At 43.6% G+C, this 22,776-nt stretch overlaps 1 protein-coding gene across 1 annotated transcript; it reads right to left on the reverse strand.

Annotated features, from left to right (window-relative positions):
- Window positions 1-293: 293 nt before the first annotated feature.
- Window positions 294-19,872, reverse strand: MLANA (melan-A). Its single transcript, XM_068271386.1, has 5 exons — window positions 19,786-19,872; window positions 6,172-6,287; window positions 3,106-3,202; window positions 2,902-3,009; window positions 294-440 (listed from the first exon to the last, which is right to left on the reverse strand). The coding sequence occupies exons 2-5, from the start codon at window positions 6,252-6,254 to the stop codon at window positions 372-374; spliced, it is 357 nt and encodes a 118-aa protein (XP_068127487.1). The 5' UTR covers window positions 6,255-6,287; window positions 19,786-19,872; the 3' UTR covers window positions 294-371.
- Window positions 19,873-22,776: the final 2,904 nt, after the last annotated feature.

The following is a 22,776-nucleotide window of genomic DNA, read 5'->3' on the forward strand; positions in this document are numbered from 1 at the left end:
ACCCACATATATCGATAAACAATTACGCCCATTTTTGGCTACAACAATTGCACCCACATATATATCGATAAACAATTACGCCCATTTTTGGCTGCAACTTTAAACTGCTCCAAGGACTGTGAAAAGGCCATGACTTCCCAGACTGATGAGACTACAGAGGTATTTGTGCCAGGTCAGATACAGCATAGGTACTGTTAACCAGGCAAGCATATGTGGTAATGGACAAACTTTTGCAGTAGAACTAGGAGACATATTAAAGGTGTAGCAGATAGAGTTTTTATAAATGACCAAAATGTTTTCTCTAATTTTATTGAGTATTGTCAGAGTAATACAGAATACACAATACACTGATGTGGTATTTGGTTGATTGTTCAGGGTGTATATGGTGGTGGCTGGTTCTCTGCAGAGACCTTCTCGTATGCAGGTGGTGCCCCTGGGATCTGCAATGACAGACAATTAATGCAAGAATAGATTCACAAGTTGGGTAACCCACAACTGCCTCTATCACAGCAGGCTGTTCTGTGGTTCCATGTAGCAAAATTGTGGATAGAGTGAGAGTGGGAAGGTTTTCTGCATAAGGTAGTCAATCTACTTAAGACGGAGATTATACATTATAAGCATTTGCAAACCTCTTGTACCCTTGTAATGGTCATATTTATGTAGCAGAACCAATTAAATTCCACCTCAATGTCATTCATTTACTCCATTTTCAAGCTGCATATACTTGCATAATTGTTTTTGTGCAGTTCTGCTTCAAGAAGTCAAAGCATGTGAGGTGGAGGGCGAGTAAAATGTAGATACTTCCCTCAGTAGTGGGAATTTCTGTGTGGTTCATAGGATCACCAGGTCTTTGTCCCACTGTTCCTGTACTCCTTGCGGCCTGGCACATCTGGATTGGGCATGCACAAGTAATGTTCGCACATGCCCATTCATAAAAACAGAGCTGCTAGTGAACGGGATTGGGGGGGGGAGGGGGAATTGTATGCCACCGTGTGTCAGCAAGTACAAAATGCACCAGTCTTCAGAAGCACTCAGGCATGTGAGTACTTCTGAAGGCTGCCAACCAAGGAGGGCCAAAGAGATTTGATTATAGAACTCCAGGGGACAGAGCTGGAATGAGAAGACTGAGGGAGGCCCAGAAAAGCTCTATGCTATCCGGAGCCTTCTCTCTGCATAGGCAAGTATCTAACCTTAAAGGACAACTGAAGTGAGGTATATGGAGGCTGCCATATTTATTTCCTTTTAAACAATACCAGTTGCCTTGCAGTCCAGGTGATCTATTTGGCTGCAGTAGTGTCTGAACACCAGAAACAAGCATGCAGTTAATCTTCTCCGATCTGACAATATCAGAAACACCAGATATGCTGCATGCTTGTTCAGAGTCTATGGCTAAAAGTATTAGAGGCAGAGGATCAGACGGACAGCCAAGGAACTGGTATTGCTTCAAAGGAAATAAATATGGCAGCCTCCACATACCTCTCACTTCAGTGTTTTTTTTTTTGTTTTTTTTTTTAAAGGCTTTCCACACTAAGCAGGACGACAGCCACAAGAAACCTATTTCGCTTTTGTGGGGTAGGTTTAGAGCAGTAGTTATCAAACTAAGGCCTGCGGGCCGAATGCGGCCCTGAGGCTTTTCACCAGCCCCCTTGCTCTCAAAATGTATTCCTTATAGATGCAGTTCACTGCATCTCTAAATATTGTCAGCCTGCATATAGAATAGCAGTGCTGGCACCACCCATCCACACAGCAAGTGCAGATAGTATACCCTAGTGATAAGCAAAAATGCCAATTTTTTTTTCGCATGAGTTTTCATGAAAATAATGTTAAATTCTATTACTTAGTGAAAATTCCAGCGAAAATGTTTGTTATTTTTACGCTTTCTGTACTTTTTGCAGCAAAAATATCTAATTTTTGAAGTAAAAATTGTTGCGGTAAATTTTTCTGTGTTGAAGTACAAATATCGATTTTTTAATGTTAAAAATAGCGATTTTCTAAGTTTTTGCGGAAACCGCAAAAAAACAAAAAAGCCTGTTATTGTGAAAATTTCTTGAAATTAAAAATAGCATGTTCGATGTGGAAATGACTGATGAAAATTCACAAGCAACACTGGTAACAGGTAATAGTTTATACTTTCTAGGTTCAATGTAATTTTTTTTTACATCATTTCAAGTATACTCAGGCCCCCCAGCAGCCTGACGTATGTTGACTTGGCCCTTGACCGAAAAAGTTTGAGGACCGCTGGTTTAGAGGGACCCAGGAGCTTCCCACTGAGGTAAGTTTTCAGGTTTGAAGATTGTGCCATTGCTGACTCTGGAATGCTAACTTATGCTAGGGTCAGATGCCGCTTGGCTGGACAAAACAGTAGTCAGCTATCCAGCCTCCTCCTATATCTGCAAATCACCCAAAGTGCAGAAAACCATGTTTGTGCTTGGTTTTTATTTTCAAAATCAAAGTTAAATATAGTAGAACATAAAAAAAAAAAAAAAAAAAAAAAAAGTGGTCTTCAGAGATAAACCCCGATAAAATGCATCCCTCAATGAAGACATGAGGTTTGTTTTTTTTTGCGCACATGATTTGCATTAGCAGGAAGAACCCTATTGTTTTCCACAGTGCTAGTGTCTCTACCAAGTGTGTGCAGCCCACCGCCTTTGGACTGCTGTAGTGTTCTAGTGCTGGTCAAGGAAACACTAATAATTCTGACTTGCATGTAAGTGCAATGCACACTGTACGCAGCTTTTAATAGGCCCAATCAGAACTGGTAGTAATCACTTTACTGACCCAATTTCAAACTGCAAGTAATTTGCACCCGCTCTGCTCATCAGTTCCTGTTTAGAGTGTCCTTGCTGTAGCTCTTCAAAGATCTACATAATGGCAATTTTTCATACGTTACAGATAACTTACCACATTGTTTAGGGTGTTGTAATCCTGTAATGGAACTTTACATTCCTGAGTCTTTTGTGATCCACCCATCATAGCTCGGATTGCAGAAGATGGATGAAATTGCTGAGTCTTAAAATAAAAAAAACACAACACACATAAAACATGATATACAACTTTGTTTACAAGGCATTTCAACTGTGCACACATTGAATAAGGAGTTCTTACCCTAAGTATTTTGTAGCCACTCCTCTTTTTGAAATACCAACAGCCGATTATTAGAACAAGGGCAATTACAAGGACAAGAATGGCAATTCCAGCGGTCCTAGCAAATATAATTAAAAGATTTATAATTATGGATTGTGTTACCTTTTACTGATAATCTCCAGATATATACAGGCAACACTATCTAAAGATACAGTTCTTATTTTCACTTGCTTGGGAACAAAACGGGCTCTATTCATAAAAAACTTGTGGCGTAAATACTTGTAGAGGTAAAATACCGCAGCGATATTTTCCACTTCTGGGTGGTCATTCAAAAAAATCTTGCCAGCTGCGATGCAAGAGCAGAGATCTCCCGCTGAAGGCTGGCGGTAAGGCCCGGTTCACATTAGCGGTTTTGTAAAAACCGCACCGGATGTCCGGACCGCACCGTATCCGGACCGGACCTGATCCGTACGGTTCCTATCCGGATCCGGTCCGGATCCGGTCGCATCCGGTTTCCGTGCGGTGTGAACACGGTTGCGGTCCGGATCCGGTTTCTTAAGGGGATAACAACCTGTAAATACCTGGGGTCTGGGAGGTCAGCAGAAGGGTCTGGGGTCATTGTTGGAGACAGGTGGACGTCTGGAGACCATCCGTGGATACAGAGACTGCAGTTGGGACCATGGATCCAGGCATTTTTTACTCGTAAACCTGGGAATTCTCTCTGTTGTTCGCCTCCTTCAGACATATCAGACATGTTGCTGGCAAAAAGAGCTCCAGCATGAAATCGCTGCTGCCCCACTCTTCGCTGGGCCCATGTGGTCCCCATCCAAAATGCATAGGAAGTGGGGTAGAACGTCCGGTTTTTGTAGCCAGTGTGTTGTGCGCTCTCCGGCTCTCATTGCTTTGTATTGGCCGGATGGTGCAGTCCGGCTCCGCTCCGGATACGGCTGCCGGAGGAGCCGGACCAAAAAATAGCGCATGTTGGAACGGACGCCGGAGTCCGGATCCGGCCCGGATCCGGTCCGGCTCCGGTCCGGCAGAACGGACGCATGTGAACGGACGCATAGGCTTTCATTGCCATGCCGTGCGTCCGTTCCGTCCGTTCTGAAAGCGGTCCGGCTCCGGCACGGCGATTCCGGATGGCCACCGCTAATGTGAACCGGGCCTAAGCTGTCGGAAGGCATGCGGAAACACTTCAGCGGGCAGAGTCCCTCCGTGCACTGCTCTCTCTGAGAGGTCTGTCCCATTCACTTGTATGTAATCCGCAAAATCAGAGGAAGCGGTATTTCCCGTCCACATACCGCTTCCTCTAAACTTTATGAATTGCCATTTTGTTACTTTTTTCTAGATAAATCTAGAAAAACACTGCAGTAGGCAGAAATTTCTCGCTCTGCTGGGGGATTGTAGATTTTCATGCGGGAACAGCTTTTATGAATGCCCACTTTGCTAAATGGACGGGAAAATCCACTGTTTTGAGCGGAAAACTTGCGGTAACCTTTTATGAATAGAGCCCAATAAGTTAGGAAAGATACAGATTCAAGGGCATTCTGTTTCAAAGGAAGAGTAGGAGGAAAAACAAGGTTACCACAATGATCTAATTCAGTTCCTACTGGATTCCATTACCTTCAGTGGAAGTTCTGAAATGTTGGCATTGCTTTTCCATAAAAATTAAGTGTAAATGACATTGGAAGAAGTCTCATCAAAACACATGCTATAGCTCAAAAAAGTGAGAACCTATTTTTTGTAAATATAAATCTTTTCATTGGACAACAATGAAATCAAGTAGTCAATGTACAGCTTGTAGAACAGTGTAAATTCTCAGTCCCATCAAAATAAGCTTAATTTCTAAACCACTGGCAACGGAATTGAGTGCACCCCTAAAAGAAGAAAAAAATTCGATTAAATTAGACATTATACCTCCCTGAGGTCATGTTACTCAGTTACTCATGTTACTAATTTGGCTCTACTGCAATATAAATTGAGGCTTTTGTAGGATAATGGAAATGGCATGGTTTAACTCAGAACATGTGCATTTGAGGTTTTGAAAAATGGAGGCTTTCTAGTTGTAGAATTTTGTTTCTCTTTTTTGAAAACATCTACTCCATGTTAACTAAAACACTTCACCCTTCTGCTTCACATATACCCCTCCCCCCCCCCCCCCAACCTCATGTGGCAATGTTATATGCATACATACATACATATAGTTAAATGTCAGTACACACACACACACTTTTTTTTTTGGGGGGGGGGGGGGTACATTAGTATTCACGAAGATTGCATTATCATTAATAAAGAGATAAAATTACTGTATGAGGTAAATTACCAACATTTTTACCAGAACAGGTCTAAAGGCACTTTCACTCTGTGCAGATTGCATTTCAATACAATTCTATATAGTTTTACAATACTACATAGTGAAGGCACGCATTACCAGTTACCAACAGCTGCTGGCTGGAAGGATACCAGAGCCCCCCAAAAAACAGGGGGGGGGAGGGAAGGAGAGATTGAGCAGGCCTATACTGTCACCTGCGCCTATGCCTACCACTCCCCCAGTTCCCTCTGCCGCTTGTATTGTACCTGAAAGCACCCTGAGTTCTTCAAAGTTGTCAGAGTGATTGCACAGGTGCTGGCCAGGCTGCCCATGGCCAAGAGCGCATTGTGCATGACATCACTACGCCATACACAGGACGTCATGCGCAGTGAGCTCCCAGCCACATGCAGGCCAGCCAGCACTTGTGCAGTCACCACAACTCTGGAAGAAAATCCCAGGGTACTTTCAGGTACAATGCAGAGGGCAGAGAGGAGACCAGGGAGAGCGGTAGGCATCGGCATAGGTGACAGTATATGCCTGCTCCACCTCCATTTGTTTTTCAGCGCTGGTATCCTTTAAATACCAAACCTTTCCCTTGTTTTACCAAATGCATAAAGCTTTGTGATCAATAGGGGTATTTACCACACAAATTGGTAATTTACCTTACTAGCCAATAATTTTTCCATACAGTAAAATGACTTAACACAACTAATAACTATTAATACAATATAAACCACCAGATGCTATATGAAACATGAATGGGGAATAGCACTTACTCTTCCCCACTGAGCCTATGTGGACCTCCCCTGCCAGAACTATAGGCACCCAGACCACCACGTGAGGAATCAGAATGAGGCATTCTCCAAGGCTCACACAACCAGCTTTTACTGAGCTGTGAGAAGAGAGACACATTAAAAACCATTATTTCAGTAACACAGCAAGTCTTAAATCTGCCTCTGAGCTTACTAAATAGATAGTCAATGAGATGCAAATAATTCTGAGGTGATCTAAGTTTATGCAAATTTTGTTGGCACATTTATGCAGCCTCAAAATGGACCAATCAGATTCTGCCTTGGGTGGAGTCCATTGGTCCATTTTCAGGCCTCCTTTCCACGGACCACTGATAGGCAGTGAAGTGCCTCTCAAACTCTTTCAACTGCTCACTGCTGCCTAGTAACTGCTTGTTGCTGCATGATAACTGCTTACTTCTGCCTGGTAACTGCTTGCTGAGCACACAGCTCAACAGTTCGTGGAAAGGAGGCCTCAAACTGCATATATTTGCATACAGAATTGGCTCTATTCACTAACAGGCAAAAACACCGCAAAATTTTACCGCTATATTTCCGCCAGCGGTAAACTCCGCATTTTTTCCACATTCACTAATATTTTCCGCATGTTTTCCGCATGCGGGAAAAAAGATGCGGAAACAGCCATTATTCATGCGGGAATCATGCGGTAATAAGGTCACATGAAAAAGTGTTTAAAAAAAAAACTTAAAGTCCACCAAGCACAGCCCTTATGCCTCCACACTTCATTATAGTCAATGGGATGCGGAATATATCACCTGCTATTTGTAGGTGATAATAAAATCGGTAAATAACGACGAAATGATGCGCCTGAACATTTTTGAGAATTGATTTTTTTATTGCAGAAAATACCGACTTTTGCGGAAATTTTTCCGCATGAATCCCGTACTTTTACCGCACTTTTTCCGCATGCGGAAAAAACATGGGGAACATTTTGGGTATCATTCATAAAGCATTTCCGCATGCGGAAATGCTAAAAACAGCTGACTATACCGACCACTCGGCAAAGTCAGCATTCATAAAGGCTCTTTCCGCATGAAAAAATGACATTCCTGTGCAGAGCGATACATTTCCGCCTTGTGCGGAGTTTTTCTAGATTAATCTAGAAAAAGTAACAAACACATCCATTCATAAACATTAGAGCAAGCGGTATCCGGAAGGAAAATACCGCTTGCTCGACAGTAGCGATAGGCGGGCGGATTACATATAAATGAATGGGATGGACCTCCCAAGCAGCATCAGGCAAAGGAGCGCACGGAGGGAATCGGGCAGCTTTTATGTTTCCGCATGTCTTCCGCAACGCTACCGCCAGCTTCCTCCAGAAAACCTCCGCACTTCTACCGCAACAGGCAACTTCTTTATGAATGACCACCCAGAAGTCTTAATTACCGGTTGCGGAGAAGAACGGTGTTTTCCCGCATTACCGACAGCCTCTTTATGAATGATACCCTTTGAGAATTTGTACTTGACGGTATTTTGGTCGCAAACTTCCCGCATGTGCTTTACCGCATGCGGGAAGTCTTTGAGAATAGAGCCCATTGGGCTAATAGGCAAAAACACCGCAAAATTTTACCGCTATATTTCCGCCAGCGGTAAACTCCGCATTTTTTCCACATTCACTAATATTTTCCGCATGCGGGAAAAAAGATGCGGAAACAGCCATTATTCATGCAGGAATCATGCAGTAAAAAGGTCGCATGAAAAAGTGTTTAAAAAAAAAAAAAATCCACCAAGCACAGCCCTTAAGCCTCCACACTTCATTAAAGTCAATGGGATGCGGAATATATCACCTACTATTTGTAGATGATAAAACATCGGTAAATAACGACGAAATGATGCGCCTGAACATTTTTGAGAATTTATTTTTTATTGCGGAAAATACCGACTTTTGCGGAAATATTTCCGCATGAACCCCGCACTTTTCACGTATGCGGAAAAAACATGCGGAACATTTTGAGAATTTCAACTTGACGGTATTTTGGTCGCAAACTTCCCGCATGTACTTTACCGCATGCGGGAAGTCTTTGAGAATAGAGGCCAATGTGCATCATATTTACATCTCACTGACCATCCCTACAAAATACCCTCCCAGCTTGTAATTAGTGTGTGACAGTAGGGATGGTGAATAAAATGCAAATGATTCTGAGTTAAGCCAAATTATACAAATATATGCAGCTTGAAAACAGACCAATCACACCCCATCTTTGCTTCATTCAATAGGTCCATTTTCCGGCTGCATAATTTTGAATCAACAAATTATTTGTACCTTATTGTTCACCATCCCACTCACACAGGGTTCAAACTTGGGTTGCATGAAAAAAGCTGCCAACTATAAGGCCTCGTTCACATTGCGTTCCGCTCGCGTTAGCGTTCGCGTTTGGCTTTTTTTGAAGCAATTTTTTCTTTAATTCCTGGCGCTTGGGTGGGCATTGTGTTTTTGTGAAAAGCCCTTTTCTAAGCGCTTTTCCAGAGCGTTTTTTAATTCACTCCCTGACTCAAGTCAGCAAGTGAACTCTTTGACCCGGAAAATAATTAATACAATGGGCTCTATTCACAATCATTTTCCGCATGCGGAAATGCATTTGCGATAAATTCCCGACTGAAATGAGACCATCTTGACATTCACAAGATTGCATGCATGAACATTTACCGCATGCATAAAATTGTACGCATTAATTAATTTAAAAAAAATGCGGTAAAAGTTGGCAAAAGTCGGTAGTTCCCGCAAAAAACAGGGCGCCTTATTTCTGACTTAACTACCGATTTTTTATCACCTACTAGTACTTGGTGATATACTTCGCTCCCCATTGACTTAAATGGAGTCTGGAGCCTTGAGTGCCGTGTTTGCTGGACTTTAATTTTTTTGGGGGGGGACAATTTTTTTTATGCCATTTTTTTTCCGCATGGTTTCCGCATGTTTACAATGTAATTACGCATGTTTCCCAACATTTTTTATGCATTGTTCCCGCATGCGGGAAACATGCGGAACATTTTTAGTGAATGTTGAAAAAATGCGGAAATTATCACTGGTGGCAATATACAGTGGAGGAATTAATTATTTGACCCCTCACTGATTTTGTAAGTTTGTCCAATGACAAAGAAATGTAAAGTCTCAGAACAGTATCATTTCAATGGTAGGTTTTTTTTTAACAGTGGCAGATAGCACATCAAAGGGAAAATCGAAAAAATAACCTTAAGGCTAATTTCACACCAGGACGTTGCGTTAGAGGGGGCGTTAAGGTCGCATAACGTCCCCCTAACTCAACGCCTGGTGGTGCTGGATCTGGACGTCAGAGTGAGCCGCGTTGTGCAGCTCACTCTGGCGTCAGTGATGCCGTGATGCGCACTCTTGTGCGCATGCAGCATCACGTGGTCCCGCCGGCCAATCGCCGCACAGAGCGGCTGCTCCAGGAAGTAAACACTGCACGTCATAACGTGCAGTGCATATTAATTAGCCATGTGCCTGGCCGCTCTCCGCTCCTCCCCAACATTAGTGAGCATGTGCAAGCAGTCTAACGCGGCTCAGCCGCGTCTAAAGTACTGCATGCAGTACGTTGCCTTGTGACGCAGCGTTACAATGTAACGCAACGTCCGCACTGTGAACAGCCCCATTGATTTTTCATTACTGTGCGGTGGGCTGCGTTACAGGCTGCTCTAATGTGTGCCTGTAACGTCCCACTGGGAAACCAGCCTAAATAAAAGATAGCAACTGATTTGCATTTCATTGAGTGAAATAAGTTTTTGAACCCCTACCAACCGTTAAGAGTTCTGGCTCCCACAGAGTGGTTAGACACTTCTACTCAATTAGTCACCCTCATTAAGGACACCTGTCTTAACTAGTCACCTGTATAAAAGACACCTGTCCACAGAATCAATCAATCAAGCAGACTCCAAACTCTCCAACATGGGAAAGACCAAAGAGCTGTCCAAGGATGTCAGAGACAAAATTGTAGACCTGCACAAGGCTGGAATGGGCTACAAAACCATTAACAAGAAGCTGGGAGAGAAGGTGACAACTGTTGGTGCGATTGTTCGAAAATGGAAGGAGCACAAAATGACCATCAATCGACCTCGCTCTGGGGCTCCACGCAAGATCTCACCTCGTGGGGTGTCAATGGTTCTGAGAAAGGTGAAAAAGCATAATAGAACTACACGGGAGGAGTTAGTGAATGACCTCAAATTAGCAGGGACCACAATCACCAAGAAAACCATTGGAAACACATTACACTGCAATGGATTAAAATCCTGCAGGGCTCGCAAGGTCCCCCTGCTCAAGAAGGCACATGTGCAGGCCCGTCTGAAGTTTGCCAATGAACACCTGAATGATTCTGTGAGTGACTGGGAGAAGGTGCTGTGGTCTGATGAGACCAAAATAGAGCTCTTTGGCATTAACTCAACTCGCTGTGTTTGGAGGAAGAAAAATGCTGCCTATGACCCCCAAAACACCGTCAAGCATGGGGGTGGAAACATTTTGCTTTGGGGGTGTTTTTCTGCTAAGGGCACAGGACAACTTAATCGCATTAACGGGAAAATGGACGGAGCCATGTATCGTGAAATCCTGAACGACAACCTCCTTCCCTCTGCCAGGAAACTGAAAATGGGTCGTGGATGGGTGTTCCAGCACGACAATGACCCAAAACATACAGCAAAGGCAACAAAGGAGTGGCTCAAGAAGAGGCACATTAAGGTCATGGAGTGGCCTCGTCAGTCTCCGGACCTTAATCCAATAGAAAACCTATGGAGGGAGCTCAAGTTCAGAGTTGCACAGAGACAGCCTCGAAACCTTAGGGATTTAGAGATGATCTGCAAAGAGGAGTGGACCAACATTCCTCCTAAAATGTGTGCAAACTTGGTCATCAATTACAAGAAACGTTTGACCTCTGTGCTTGCAAAAAAGGGTTTTTCCACTAAATATTAAGTCTTTTATTGTTAGAGGGTTCAAAAACTTATTTCACTCAATGAAATGCAAATCGGTTGCTATCTTTTATTTAAGGTTCTTTTTTCGATTTTCCTTTTGATGTGTTATCTGCCACTGTTAAAATAAACCTACCATTGAAATGATACTGTTCTGAGACTTTTCATTTCTTTGTCATTGGACAAACTTACAAAATCAGTGAGGGGTCAAATAATTATTTCCTCCACTGTAGCAGTAAAAAAATCTCTTACCACATGTGTGATTGTGAATATAGAGCCCATGTATTTATTCTTAAAAACGCATTTTTGAAAGCGCTACCAAAACCGATTGGTGTGCCCTAGGCCAAAAACTCTCACAACTGCTTGCTGCTGCCTGGTAACTGCTCACTGCTGCCTGGTAACAACTCACTGCAGCCTGACAACTGCTTGCTGAACACACAGTTCAACAGTTCATGGAAAAAAGCCCTTACCGCAAGAGGAAATTTAGGGAGAGAAAAAATTGTGAATTTCAAAATGGAGATTTTGGGCTCTATTCATAAACCGTTACCGCAAGTTTTCCGCTCAAAACAGCAGACTTTCCCGACCATTTAGCAAAGTAAGCATTCATAAAAGCTGTTCCCGCATGAAAATCTACAATCCCCCAGCAGAGCGAGAAATTTCCGCCTTCTGCAGTGTTTTTCTAGAGTTATCTAGAAAAAAGTAACAAAATGGCCATTCATAAAGATTAGAGGAAGCGGTATGTGGACGAAAAATACCGCTTACTCAAACCCTGCGGATTACATACAAGTGAATGGGACCGACCTCCCAGAGAGAGCAGTGCACGGAGGGACTCTGCCGGCGTAAGTGTTTCCGCATGCCTTCCGACAGCTTACCGCCAGCCTTCAGCGGGAGATCTCCGCACTTGCATCGCAGCTGCCAACATTTTTATGAATGACCACCCAGAAGTCTAAAATACCGCTGCGGTATTTTCCCTCCAGGAGTTTTTTCGCCACAAATTTTTTATGAATAGAGCCCATTTTGGTTGGTATTTATCACTACATAAGGCCTCTTTCCTTTCTATTTCCATGGCAGCCTTACTACGGGGGTTAGCCCCGCCCCCTAACCCCTACAGGACCTATCAGTATAAATTTTCAGGCCTGCCCCCTCCAAGGTGCTTTTTTTCCCGTCCTACCTACAGGACTATCACTTCTTTTTATTGTTTTATTTTTTATATATACAGCGTTTTTCTTTTTGCCTACCTGGCTGTAGTATAATGCAGCATCCACGCAGCCAGCCTTGTTGCGTGAAGCCTCCGCTGATTTTAAAAAGATCTAGGCGGCAGGGTCCCCCTCTTTTTCGCCTGATCTTTCTGGGGGTGGAGATGGACAGAGGGAGCGGAGAGCGCCGTAAACCGGCGCGAAAACGAGCGGGCGGCAGTGAAGATGCGGCGTGCAGCTCAGGGTGAAGCGCACACAGCTTCCGGTTTCCGCCTTCCGGTTGTGGAGGACTTCCGGGTCAGGACGGCGCTTGGCTTAAAGCCGGCCAACCGCGGAGAGACGGCGCAATCTATTGGAGAGGCGCTGGGAGTCGGACTGCTCCGGAGCGCACAAGCAACTAGAGGCTGTATCACATATTATCCCTGCATGAGGCAGGTAGGTGGATGCTTCAACAGATGTTCCTGGAAAAATTTTAGTTTGATTCTCTATGGCCTAAAGTAAGGTTTCTTTTGCAGGACCTACCACGTTATTCAGCCAAAATTCAATCACTGTTACAACTGTTAAAGGTACAGATCCTTATTTTGCTTTATACCATTATCCTCATGTTACAGCCAGTCTATCACGCTCCTCACTGCATATCTCTCTTCTTTTAGCTTTTGCTGAAGGAAGATGGAGAATGATGCTGCTGCCCGCGAAACAGATCAGGCAAATGATAATAGGTGGGCATGTTTTTTTGTTCTTTTACAAATTATACCTATACGTTTTTCTCTCTCTCTTTTTTGAGGTAACATGAACATAAGTAATAACAGAAATATTTATTTCTGTTTTTTTACACAGCCATGCACAGTTGGGAGAAGATTCTTCCGCACACAGAAGAGACTCATCTTCACGATCTAGCTGATCGGGAAAGTCACAGCCCAATAAGAGATCTAAATCTGACACAGGGCCAGAGAAGTCCAAGCCTTGCTGGGCATGCGGACAAACTTGTATGCCAGGAAAACTCGTATGCGCAGACTGTTTCTATTCTATTCCCATGGAAGAGGAACCTGTGCAGGATCTACCCTCATTAGTGCGGGACATTGTTCAGCAATCTTTGGCAGAACGATCCGCTTCTCACAGTACACTTCAGGTTCAGGACACTAGGGGAGCTGAAGGTTCTACAAGCTATAATATACCAGATGAGACCGAGGGGCTGGCGGTTGGCTTCGATTTTTCCCTGGTAGATCCCTTTGTAAGATCAGTTAGGGAGGCGATACAATGGGAGGAACCGGAGGAACCACCTACAAAAACGAGACGGTACTACCCACATCTTAAGAAAAGGCCTTTGTCCTTTCCTGTGATGGAGGAAGTCACTGAATTGATTCAGGAGGAGTGGGCAAAGGTGGACAGGAAAATGTCAATGGCTAATAAGTTATCTAAACTTTATCCCATGGAAGGAGAGATCGTTACCCAATTAGACACCCCGCCAGCAGTAGACGCATCTGTAATTCGCCTGGCGAAACATGTAACCTTGCCTTTAGAGGATGCGGTGTCTTTTCGAGAACCTTTGGAGAGGAAGGTAGACTTTGATCTGAGGAAGCTCTACTCTTCTGTTGGGGGCGCATGCAAACCTGCGATTGCCCTTACCTCAGTGTCCCAAGCGTATAGAGCATGGACGGACAACCTGGACGGAGCAATCCAATCCAATGTGGATCGCAAGACTCTGTCAAATGCTCTAGAGGAATTTAGAATAGCTGCTGATCATCAGTGAGGCGGCGTTTGATGTGATTAGAGGTAATACCAGAGGTATTATTCATGCAATTACAGCGAAGAGAGCAATGTGGCTGAGACCGTGGTCAGCTAACGCCAACTCGAAAACATCTTGGTGTAAGATACCCTACGATGGCAAGAACCTATTCGGCCCTAAGATGGACACGGCCATATCCAGAGTGACTGGGGGCAAGTCAGGGCTTCTTCCCCAGGATAGGAAGCAGAGGAGATTTAAACCAAATGAAAGGAGGCCGTTTCAGAACAGATCAGGGGACTTCCAATCTTCAAGAAGAAACCAGTCCTTTCGGAATAACTGGCAGGGAACGCAATCCTCTCTGGCGAGGTTCAACAAACAACGAAATCCCAACCCTAACACGTCAACTGCCAAGTCATTCTGAGTGGATGCCCGCCCATCTGGAGCCAGTGGGGGGACGTCTTCAGAGATTTGCAAACTTATGGGCGGAGAAAATAAGGGACAATTGGGTCACAAGCACTTTGGCATGGGGGCACGCATGGAAGTTCAAACTGCATCCCCCAAAGACGCGGTTTGTCGCTACAGTGGTTCCAAGATCACCTCAGAAAGCAATGATACTGTTCGAATATGTACAGGAACTGCTTCAGAAAAAAGCAATTATACAAGTACCCTCAACGGAAAGGTTCGAGGGACTTTACTCCCCCCTCTTCTTTGTAACAAAGAAGTCAGGGCAACTGAGACCTGTTCTAGATCTTCGACTACTAAACGACCACATTCTTCAGGACAAGTTCAGAATGGAATCTCTACAGACGATAATACCAATGATACAGCTGAACGACTGGTTGCTGTCGGTGGATCTTGCCGACGCATACCTTCATATACCAATTCGTCAAAACTTCCAGAAATATCTGAGATTTGCTGTACAGGATGCTCATTACCAATTTCAGGTCTTACCGTTTGGCATTTGCACTGCACCCCGGACTTTTACAAAGGTCTTAGTCACACTAATAGCTCTCCTTCGACAACAAGGCCTCCACATACACCACTATCTGGACGACATATTGCTAGTAGCACCATCAAATACCAAGCTATGTCGACACAGAGCGATTCTCCTACACACGCTCAGCCAATTCAGCTGGTTAGTCAACTGGAACAAGAGCCAGCTACAACCATCACAAAGGATAATATTCCTAGAAGCAGAGTTGGATACTCTGAGGAATGCAGTTGCACTTCCGGAACAAAAAATATCAGCTATTATAGCGATGGTGAGAGATGTAACTGGAGTAACCTCCCTAACTACAAGACAGTGCCTAGCAGTGTTGGAAACGTTTGCAGCAGTAATTCCCATGGTGAAATGGGCAAGGTGGAACATAAGACACCTACAGAAGTCGTTTCTCGAACAGTGGACCGGATTAGACTACCAACAGGAGATATTGATTCTGCCGAAGGTGAAATTGAGCCTTGCCTGGTGGTTACAGAAGGAAAATCTAAGCAAACATCACCAACTGAGCCTAGATCCACCAGTACTAATAACTACAGACATCAGCCTTTGGGGCTGGGGGGCACATATGCAGCACGAATATGCTCAAGACAGATGGCACCAGGATGTAACGAAAATCCCGGCCAACATACTAGAAATGAGGGCCGCGTTCAACGCACTCAAGTATTTTGCCAGGAAAATCACAGGCAGGAGTGCAATATTGTGAATGGACAACACCACGGCTGTAGCGTACATACAGAACCAGGGAGGTACACACAGCCAAACACTTCTCAGAGAACTGGAACCGATAATGTACTGGGCTCAGCAACACTTGCTACACCTTCAGGCAGTACACATACCGGGGGCAAAGAATCAGGTGGCGGATTGCCTCAGCCGACAATGGATGGACAACAAGGAATGGAGCCTCAAGGAGGAAGTGTTTCAGATGATTTGCAAGACTTGGGGGGTACCTCAGATCGATTTGATGGCCACCCCATGGAACACCAAGTGCCCCAACTTCTTTTCGAGGTGCAAATACCCGCAGGCGGCGGGATGGGATGCTCTCTCACTCCCATGGACTTTTCAGATGGCGTACATCTTTCCCCCTATTCCATTAATACACAGGGTATTGAGGAAAGTACAGCAGGAACAAGCGATTGTGATAATGGTGGCGCCTTAGTGGCCTCGCAGGCCGTGGTTCCCGTTGCTACAGAAATTGTCTACCACACCTCCGATCACTCTTCCATGTGTAAAAGATCTACTGACACAAAATCGAATATTTCATCCGCATCCGCAAATTCTCAATTTAATGGCTTGGAGACTGAGAGGGAAAGATTACAGGAGTTAGGCTGCTCAACTGAGGTAATCGAGACTCTGTTAAAGTCCAGGAAGTCCACTACCAACAATACATATCATAGAACGTGGAAACGTTTTTTAGCATTTCTAGGTGAAAGAATTTTAAATATTTCCGTGTTACAGGTCAATAACGTTCTAGACTTCCTTCAAAAGGGCCTGGACATGGGGCTCGGCCAGAGTACAATTAGGACACAGATATCAGCAATCTCGGCGCTCACACACCACAAATGGGCCTTTGACCCGCTAATAGTACAGTTTATGCAGGCTGTGACTAAGATGAAGCCACCCAGAAAGAGTTGGTATCCCCAATGGGATTTACCCCTTGTACTTAATGGTCTAGCTAGATCACCTTTTGAACCTTCAAAGGACTGTTCTCTTTGTGACCTCACCCTAAAGGTAGTGTTTCTGACAGCGATCACTTCAGCGATGAGAGTGTCGGAGTTGCAGGTGCTTAGCTGCGATCCACCAAACACGCAATTCTTCCCGGATCGAGTAACCTTAAGACCCATCGAGCAATTTATTCCAAAGATAGCCTCTCGATTCCACTTCAGCTAGGAATGGAACCTACCATCCTTCTCTGACATCACGGCCGAGTTCCCAGACGCATTAAATATTCCACTAGTTCTAAGAGACTACATCGAACGGACAAAAGATTTTCGTACTACGAGAAGGCTATTCGTGATACCAGCTGGATATAAGAGAGGACAGCCAGCAACTACCAGAACGATAGCCTCATGGTTAGTGAGGGCTATCAAATCCGCATATAGAGCCATGGGTGTGTCTCCACCTGAGGAGGTCACGGCCCACTCCACTCGATCAACTGCCTCATCATGGGCTGCATTGGTAAAAGTACCCCCTGGGGTCATCTGTAAGGCCGCGAACTGGTCATCAGAAAATACTTTTATAGCCCACTATAAAGTGCATCCGGGGGGACTGTCTACAGTAGAGTTCGGTAGAGGAGTCTTGTCTGCCGTTAAAGATTCTGTACTTACTTGATTGAAAGGATGACAGAACTGTAAAATGAGATTTATTTTCTGTTGTTTTCTTGATTGATGATTAAAACTTTCATTTGTGGCAGAACTTGTTCCCTCCCATTTTTTATTCTATTCAGATCCCCCGTCGTAAGGCTGCCATGGAAATGGAAAGGAAAACGGAAAATTGTATACTTACCTGACGGTAATTTTCCTTTCCTTTCTAGGTCCATGGCAGCCTACGGAGGGCCCACCCTAGTATTTCAGTCGATTGTGGACTAGCAAAAAAAGCACCTTGGAGGGGGCAGGCCTGAAAATTTATACTGATAGGTCCTGTAGGGGTTAGGGGGCGGGGCTAACCCCCATAGTAAGGCTGCCATGGACCTAAAAAGGAAAGGAAAATTACTGTCAGGTAAATATACAATTTTCCGTTTTTCTACGGACTGTTGATAGGCAGTGAAATGCCTCTCAAATTCTCAGAACTGCCCACTGCTGCCTGGTAACTTATTGTTGGTGCCTGGTAACTGCTTACTGCTGCCTGGTAACTGCTTGCTGAGCACAGCTCAACAGTCCGAGAAAAAGAGGCTTAAATTGCTTCATGCGGTAACTCATTGTGAATAGAGCTCATTGTATTTATTAATTTCCGGATCAAAGAGTTCACTTTCTGACTTGCGTTAGGAAGTGAAAATAGCTCTGTAAATCGCTCTGCAAAAGCGCTTAGAAAAGCGCTTTAAAAACAGCAGCGCCCACCAGAGCGTCGGGAGGGGGAAAAAAAATCACCCACAAAATTGTAAATCAATGCCGTCAGTGATTTCGATTTTAGATGTGAACAAAGCCTAACTATGGCTAAACTTAATTTCATATGAAAAGTAGAATTAATCATAGTCTCAGGTTACACAATTAACTTGACAAAAAGACGCCGCCTGAAAAGAGTGGTCCAACTTGCTTTATTTCTAGAAATGCAAATGACCAATTTTACACTGCTCCATATTTACACAGCAATCATAAAAAAAGCTTCCAAAACATAACTGTAATTTAAAGTATTAACAACACTAGGGGCAGGAAATAGTTTTATACAAGGCATGGTTAGCTTTTTTTTTTCTCGTTTCGGGAGTGGTGAGGTTGGCAGCCTGAGCAATGAGACTTCAAATGTGTGTTCTTAAAGGCACACCTGAGAAGAACTGCAGCGTTTTTCACATATCAAAAACGCATGCGTAAACTAATTTAATAATAGTTGCATAGCGTTCAAAAAAGACACAACCTGCACTACTTTTTTGCACAATGCATGCGTTTTATCATTGAAATCACAATCTACTGTAAGAAAAAGAAATGCATGCATTAAAATGCACTCCAAAACTCACAATTGTGTGGCAAAACGCTTGCATGGAATCATTTGCGATTCCCACTGATGCAAGTATGACCCCTCCCTTATGTTAGCAGACTTGATTTAGGAGATTTTTTTTCTCTTTGAGGCTTCTTTTACACTGCAAATCACAATTCCGATTTTCCCTGTATGCTAGCAACACAAGAAGAAAAACGCAGCATGCAGGACTTTTTTTTTAACCACACCAAAAATCAGAATCACATGTAAAAACTGCATCGAATCGGAATTTCATGTAGTGTAAAAGAGCCCTGAGGGGTGGATCCCACTAGAGCGTTTTTTGAGCGTTTAAGGAGCGCTTTCAGTCGCTAGCAATTTCCCTAAATGCTCTGCCATTGTAAATGAATGGGACAGATTCCACTACAGCGACTGCGATTAAGAAAATCACAATCGTAGGACATGCAGTATTTTGGGAGTGTTTCCATTGTAATGAATTGTATAGTAGCAGGGAAATCACTCCCAAAATCAATTGCAAAACGCTATCACAAATCGCTAGCGATTGCGATAGCGCATCGCGCTTTCTAGTGGGTTCCAAGCCTTAGAGTGAGTTTGCGTATGAAAAATGGCGGTGCAAAGAGTGGAAATATGGATAATTCTTCCAGTGGTTACTGCGCACTGATTCAATAGTAAACACTGGACAAATTGATAAAAAAATATGGTCCATTCATTATTCTCTGTAATTGAAAAGTGAATCAAGATTTTGTGTAGTCATCTGTCTAGATTTTTTAAACAAACTTACTGTACTTGAATGGTTTAAAATGAATTTACTGATCCGCACAGATAATTTGTTACGGAGAAAATTAGCTTTGGCAGTTTACAGTTCTTGCTTGTTGAGAGGTTGCACAGCAGAAAATTAACATACCATCTGTAGTAAATCTAATTAGGCATCCAGCTTTGTTAGGAAATATTAAGAAAGGGGTCCTGTCCAGAGCCCTGACTCATCAAAATATGTCTGTGTGCAGTGAGTGGAGAATGGAATTTTAACACTGCATTTATTTAAATACATTTTTTACAGTAATTGAATTAGATGTATTATAGCAGTAGAGGGAACTGGGCAGACTTACCTTCTAGTCGATGGTGCTTCACTCCGTTACTGGATACAGATACTGTTTTCTCTCTCTTAATCTTTTGTGCTGAATCTTGTGACTATCACGGGTTCAGCTTCGAAGAAACCCTTTGATTTGTTTTAATGAGCATGAAAGCTGGTATGATCCATCCCTCTTCCTCAAGTTTTCCCAAAATGCATTTGCTTGCTGACACTGACTTTTAGAAAGAGAAGCACAATACATGCAATGCATTGTGCATTAGGCGCACAATGGACTCTATTCACAATAATTTTCCGCATGCGGAAATGCACTTGCGGTAAATTCACGACTGAAAAAAGACCAACTTGACATTCACAAAATTTTCCGCATGCGTAAAATTGGACGCACTGTTTACCTGCATGCGTAAAAAATGCGGTAAAAGTCCGCAAACATCGGTGATTCCCACAAAAAAAAAAATCAAAATTCATAAAATAAAGCGGCGCCTTATTTCTGATTTAACTACCGATTTTTTATCACCAACTAGTACTTGGTGATATACTTTGCTTCCCATGGACTTAAGGCTTCTTGCACACAGGGACGTTACAGGCGCACGTTAGTGCAGCCTGTAACGCTCCCCCAACGCACAGCAATGTAACACAAGTGGGCTGTTCACACTGCCCACATTGCGTTACATTGTAACGCAGCAAAGTGCTGCATGCTGTGCGTTCTACGCGGCTAAGCCGCGTTAGACTGTTTGCACATGCTCAGTCATCTTGGGGAGGAGGGGAGAGTGGCCGGGCACATGGCTAATTAATATTCACTGCACTCAGTGACGTGCAGTGTTTACTTCCTGGAGCGGCCGCTCTGTGCGGCGATTGGCCGGGTGGGACCACGTGATGCCGCATGCGTCCAAGAGTACGCATCACGGCATCAGGGATGCCAGAGTGAGCTGCACCAGAGTGAGCTGCACAACGCGGCTCACTCCGACGTCCACACCAGAGAGCACCAGGCGTTGCATTAGGGGCACGTTATGTGCCCTATAACATCCCCTAAACGCAACGTTCTGGTGTGTAACTAGCCTTAATGGAGTCTGGAGCCTTGAGTGCTGTGTTTGCTGGACTTTAATTTTTTGGGGGGGGACAATTTTTTTTATGCCACTTTTTTTCTGCATGGTTTCCGCATGTTTACTATGTAATTTGTATGCATTTTAATGCATGTTTCCCAAATTTTTGTATGCATTGTTCCCGCATGCGGGAAACATGCGGAACATTTTTAGTGAATGTGGAAAAAATGCGGAAATTATCACTGGCGGTAATATAGCGGTAAAAAATCTCTTACCGCATGTGTGATTGTGAATAGTTGCATACTGTACATTTTATTTTAATGCTCTTTGTCCATTTTAACCCATTTTTTTTACCTCCCCCACCCCCCAATTTTTATATATAAATATATATATTTTTAATCATACAACATAATCATATATATTGTATTGTATTTATTATGGCATGCAGATACTATACAGCTTTGGAACTGTACATACCACTCTGACTGTCCAGAATAGGTAAAATTAGTTGAAGGCCATTAATAATAAAACCATACATACTTGGTACATTAGTATTCTGAACAATAGGAAAAATTTATAAATATTTGTTGAAGTTTAATGCAGCCTAGGGCTTCAATCATGCATAACACACATTACACTATAAGTCCACTAAGCGAAATAGGGTGATTTCACACTGTATGGCCTAGTGCACACCAGAGCGGTTCTGCTGCGGTTTGCGATCCGCTTGCGGGTGTGGATCCGCTAGGGTAATGTATTTCAATGGGCTGGTGCACACCAGAGCGGGAGACGTTTTGCAGAAACGCATACTCCCGGGCTGCTGCAGATTTTGGATTGCGGAGGCGTTTCTGGTTTGCCAGGCGTTTTTTGTTACATTAGCTGTTCAGTAACAGCTTTACTGTAACAATACATGAAATCTACTACACCAAAAACGCTTCCCAAAACCGCAAAATGCTAGCTGAAACGCTACAGAAAAATAAGAAAAAGCGTTTCAAAATCTGCTAGCATTTTGCGGATCTGCTAGCGGTTTTTGGTGTGCACCGGGCCTATCTGTTGTGTTTTGTCCCAATGGAAAATATCGAATCCAAACGCAATGCAATTAAATTCCCATGGTATGTATGTACACACCGGGTTCAGTGGAGCAAGTCCCATCAGACAAACGCACAGCATGCTTTTCTGCACAGTTGGGTTGTGATGGTATTCTACCATGGTCACGTTGCAATGCAATTATATTGTCCATTGTAACGGAATGCAACAGATGCTGTGTGAAAGGAGCCATATAGCTGGGAAGAGTAAAGAAAATGCAGTTTTCAGAATTTTGGATTTTTTTTCAATTATGAAAAAATTAAAGCAGTATATCAGTTAATACATATCATCAAAAGAAAACCCAATCTGTTCTCTAAAAAACAATATATAGCCTGCCTAGGCTGACATAAAAAAAAGCCATGATGCAGTTATCCATTAAAACTGCACAACCTTTAAATTCTGAAAAATGGCCTGAGTTTACAAAGATTTAGGTCAGGTCCGCAGTGTTGCAATGCGGTATGACGACCACTTTATAAAGCGGCTTACCGCACTGCAATGTACCACCTATAAGCCGTTCATAGTGCGGCAGGTGTGTTGTGGTAAACCAGGTTGCGGTATTGTGATGCACTCCATGCAGTGTGTTACAACTAAATGCATGCGTTAACAATAAAAGTACGAGGGCATGTCCTTGCAAGCTGGCTAGCAGGAGATGTTTTAGGAGAGCTATGTGCCTGGCCTTTCAAATCTGCAGGAATCCTGCTCTTTATGGCCAATATTGGCACTCGGGAGAGTGGCATACACAGTGTCACTGCTGTGATCGCTATGAAACAGAAAAAACAAAGCAGTTGAGCTTGCTCCCGCGGTGGGCCTGACTAAGGGCCCATTCACACTTGCTTTTTTTAAACTGCCGGCAATTGCAGGAGTGATTTTTCCTCGATTGCACG

Source organism: Hyperolius riggenbachi, chromosome 1 (assembly GCF_040937935.1).
Source record: "Hyperolius riggenbachi isolate aHypRig1 chromosome 1, aHypRig1.pri, whole genome shotgun sequence".
NCBI lineage: Eukaryota > Metazoa > Chordata > Amphibia > Anura > Hyperoliidae > Hyperolius > Hyperolius riggenbachi.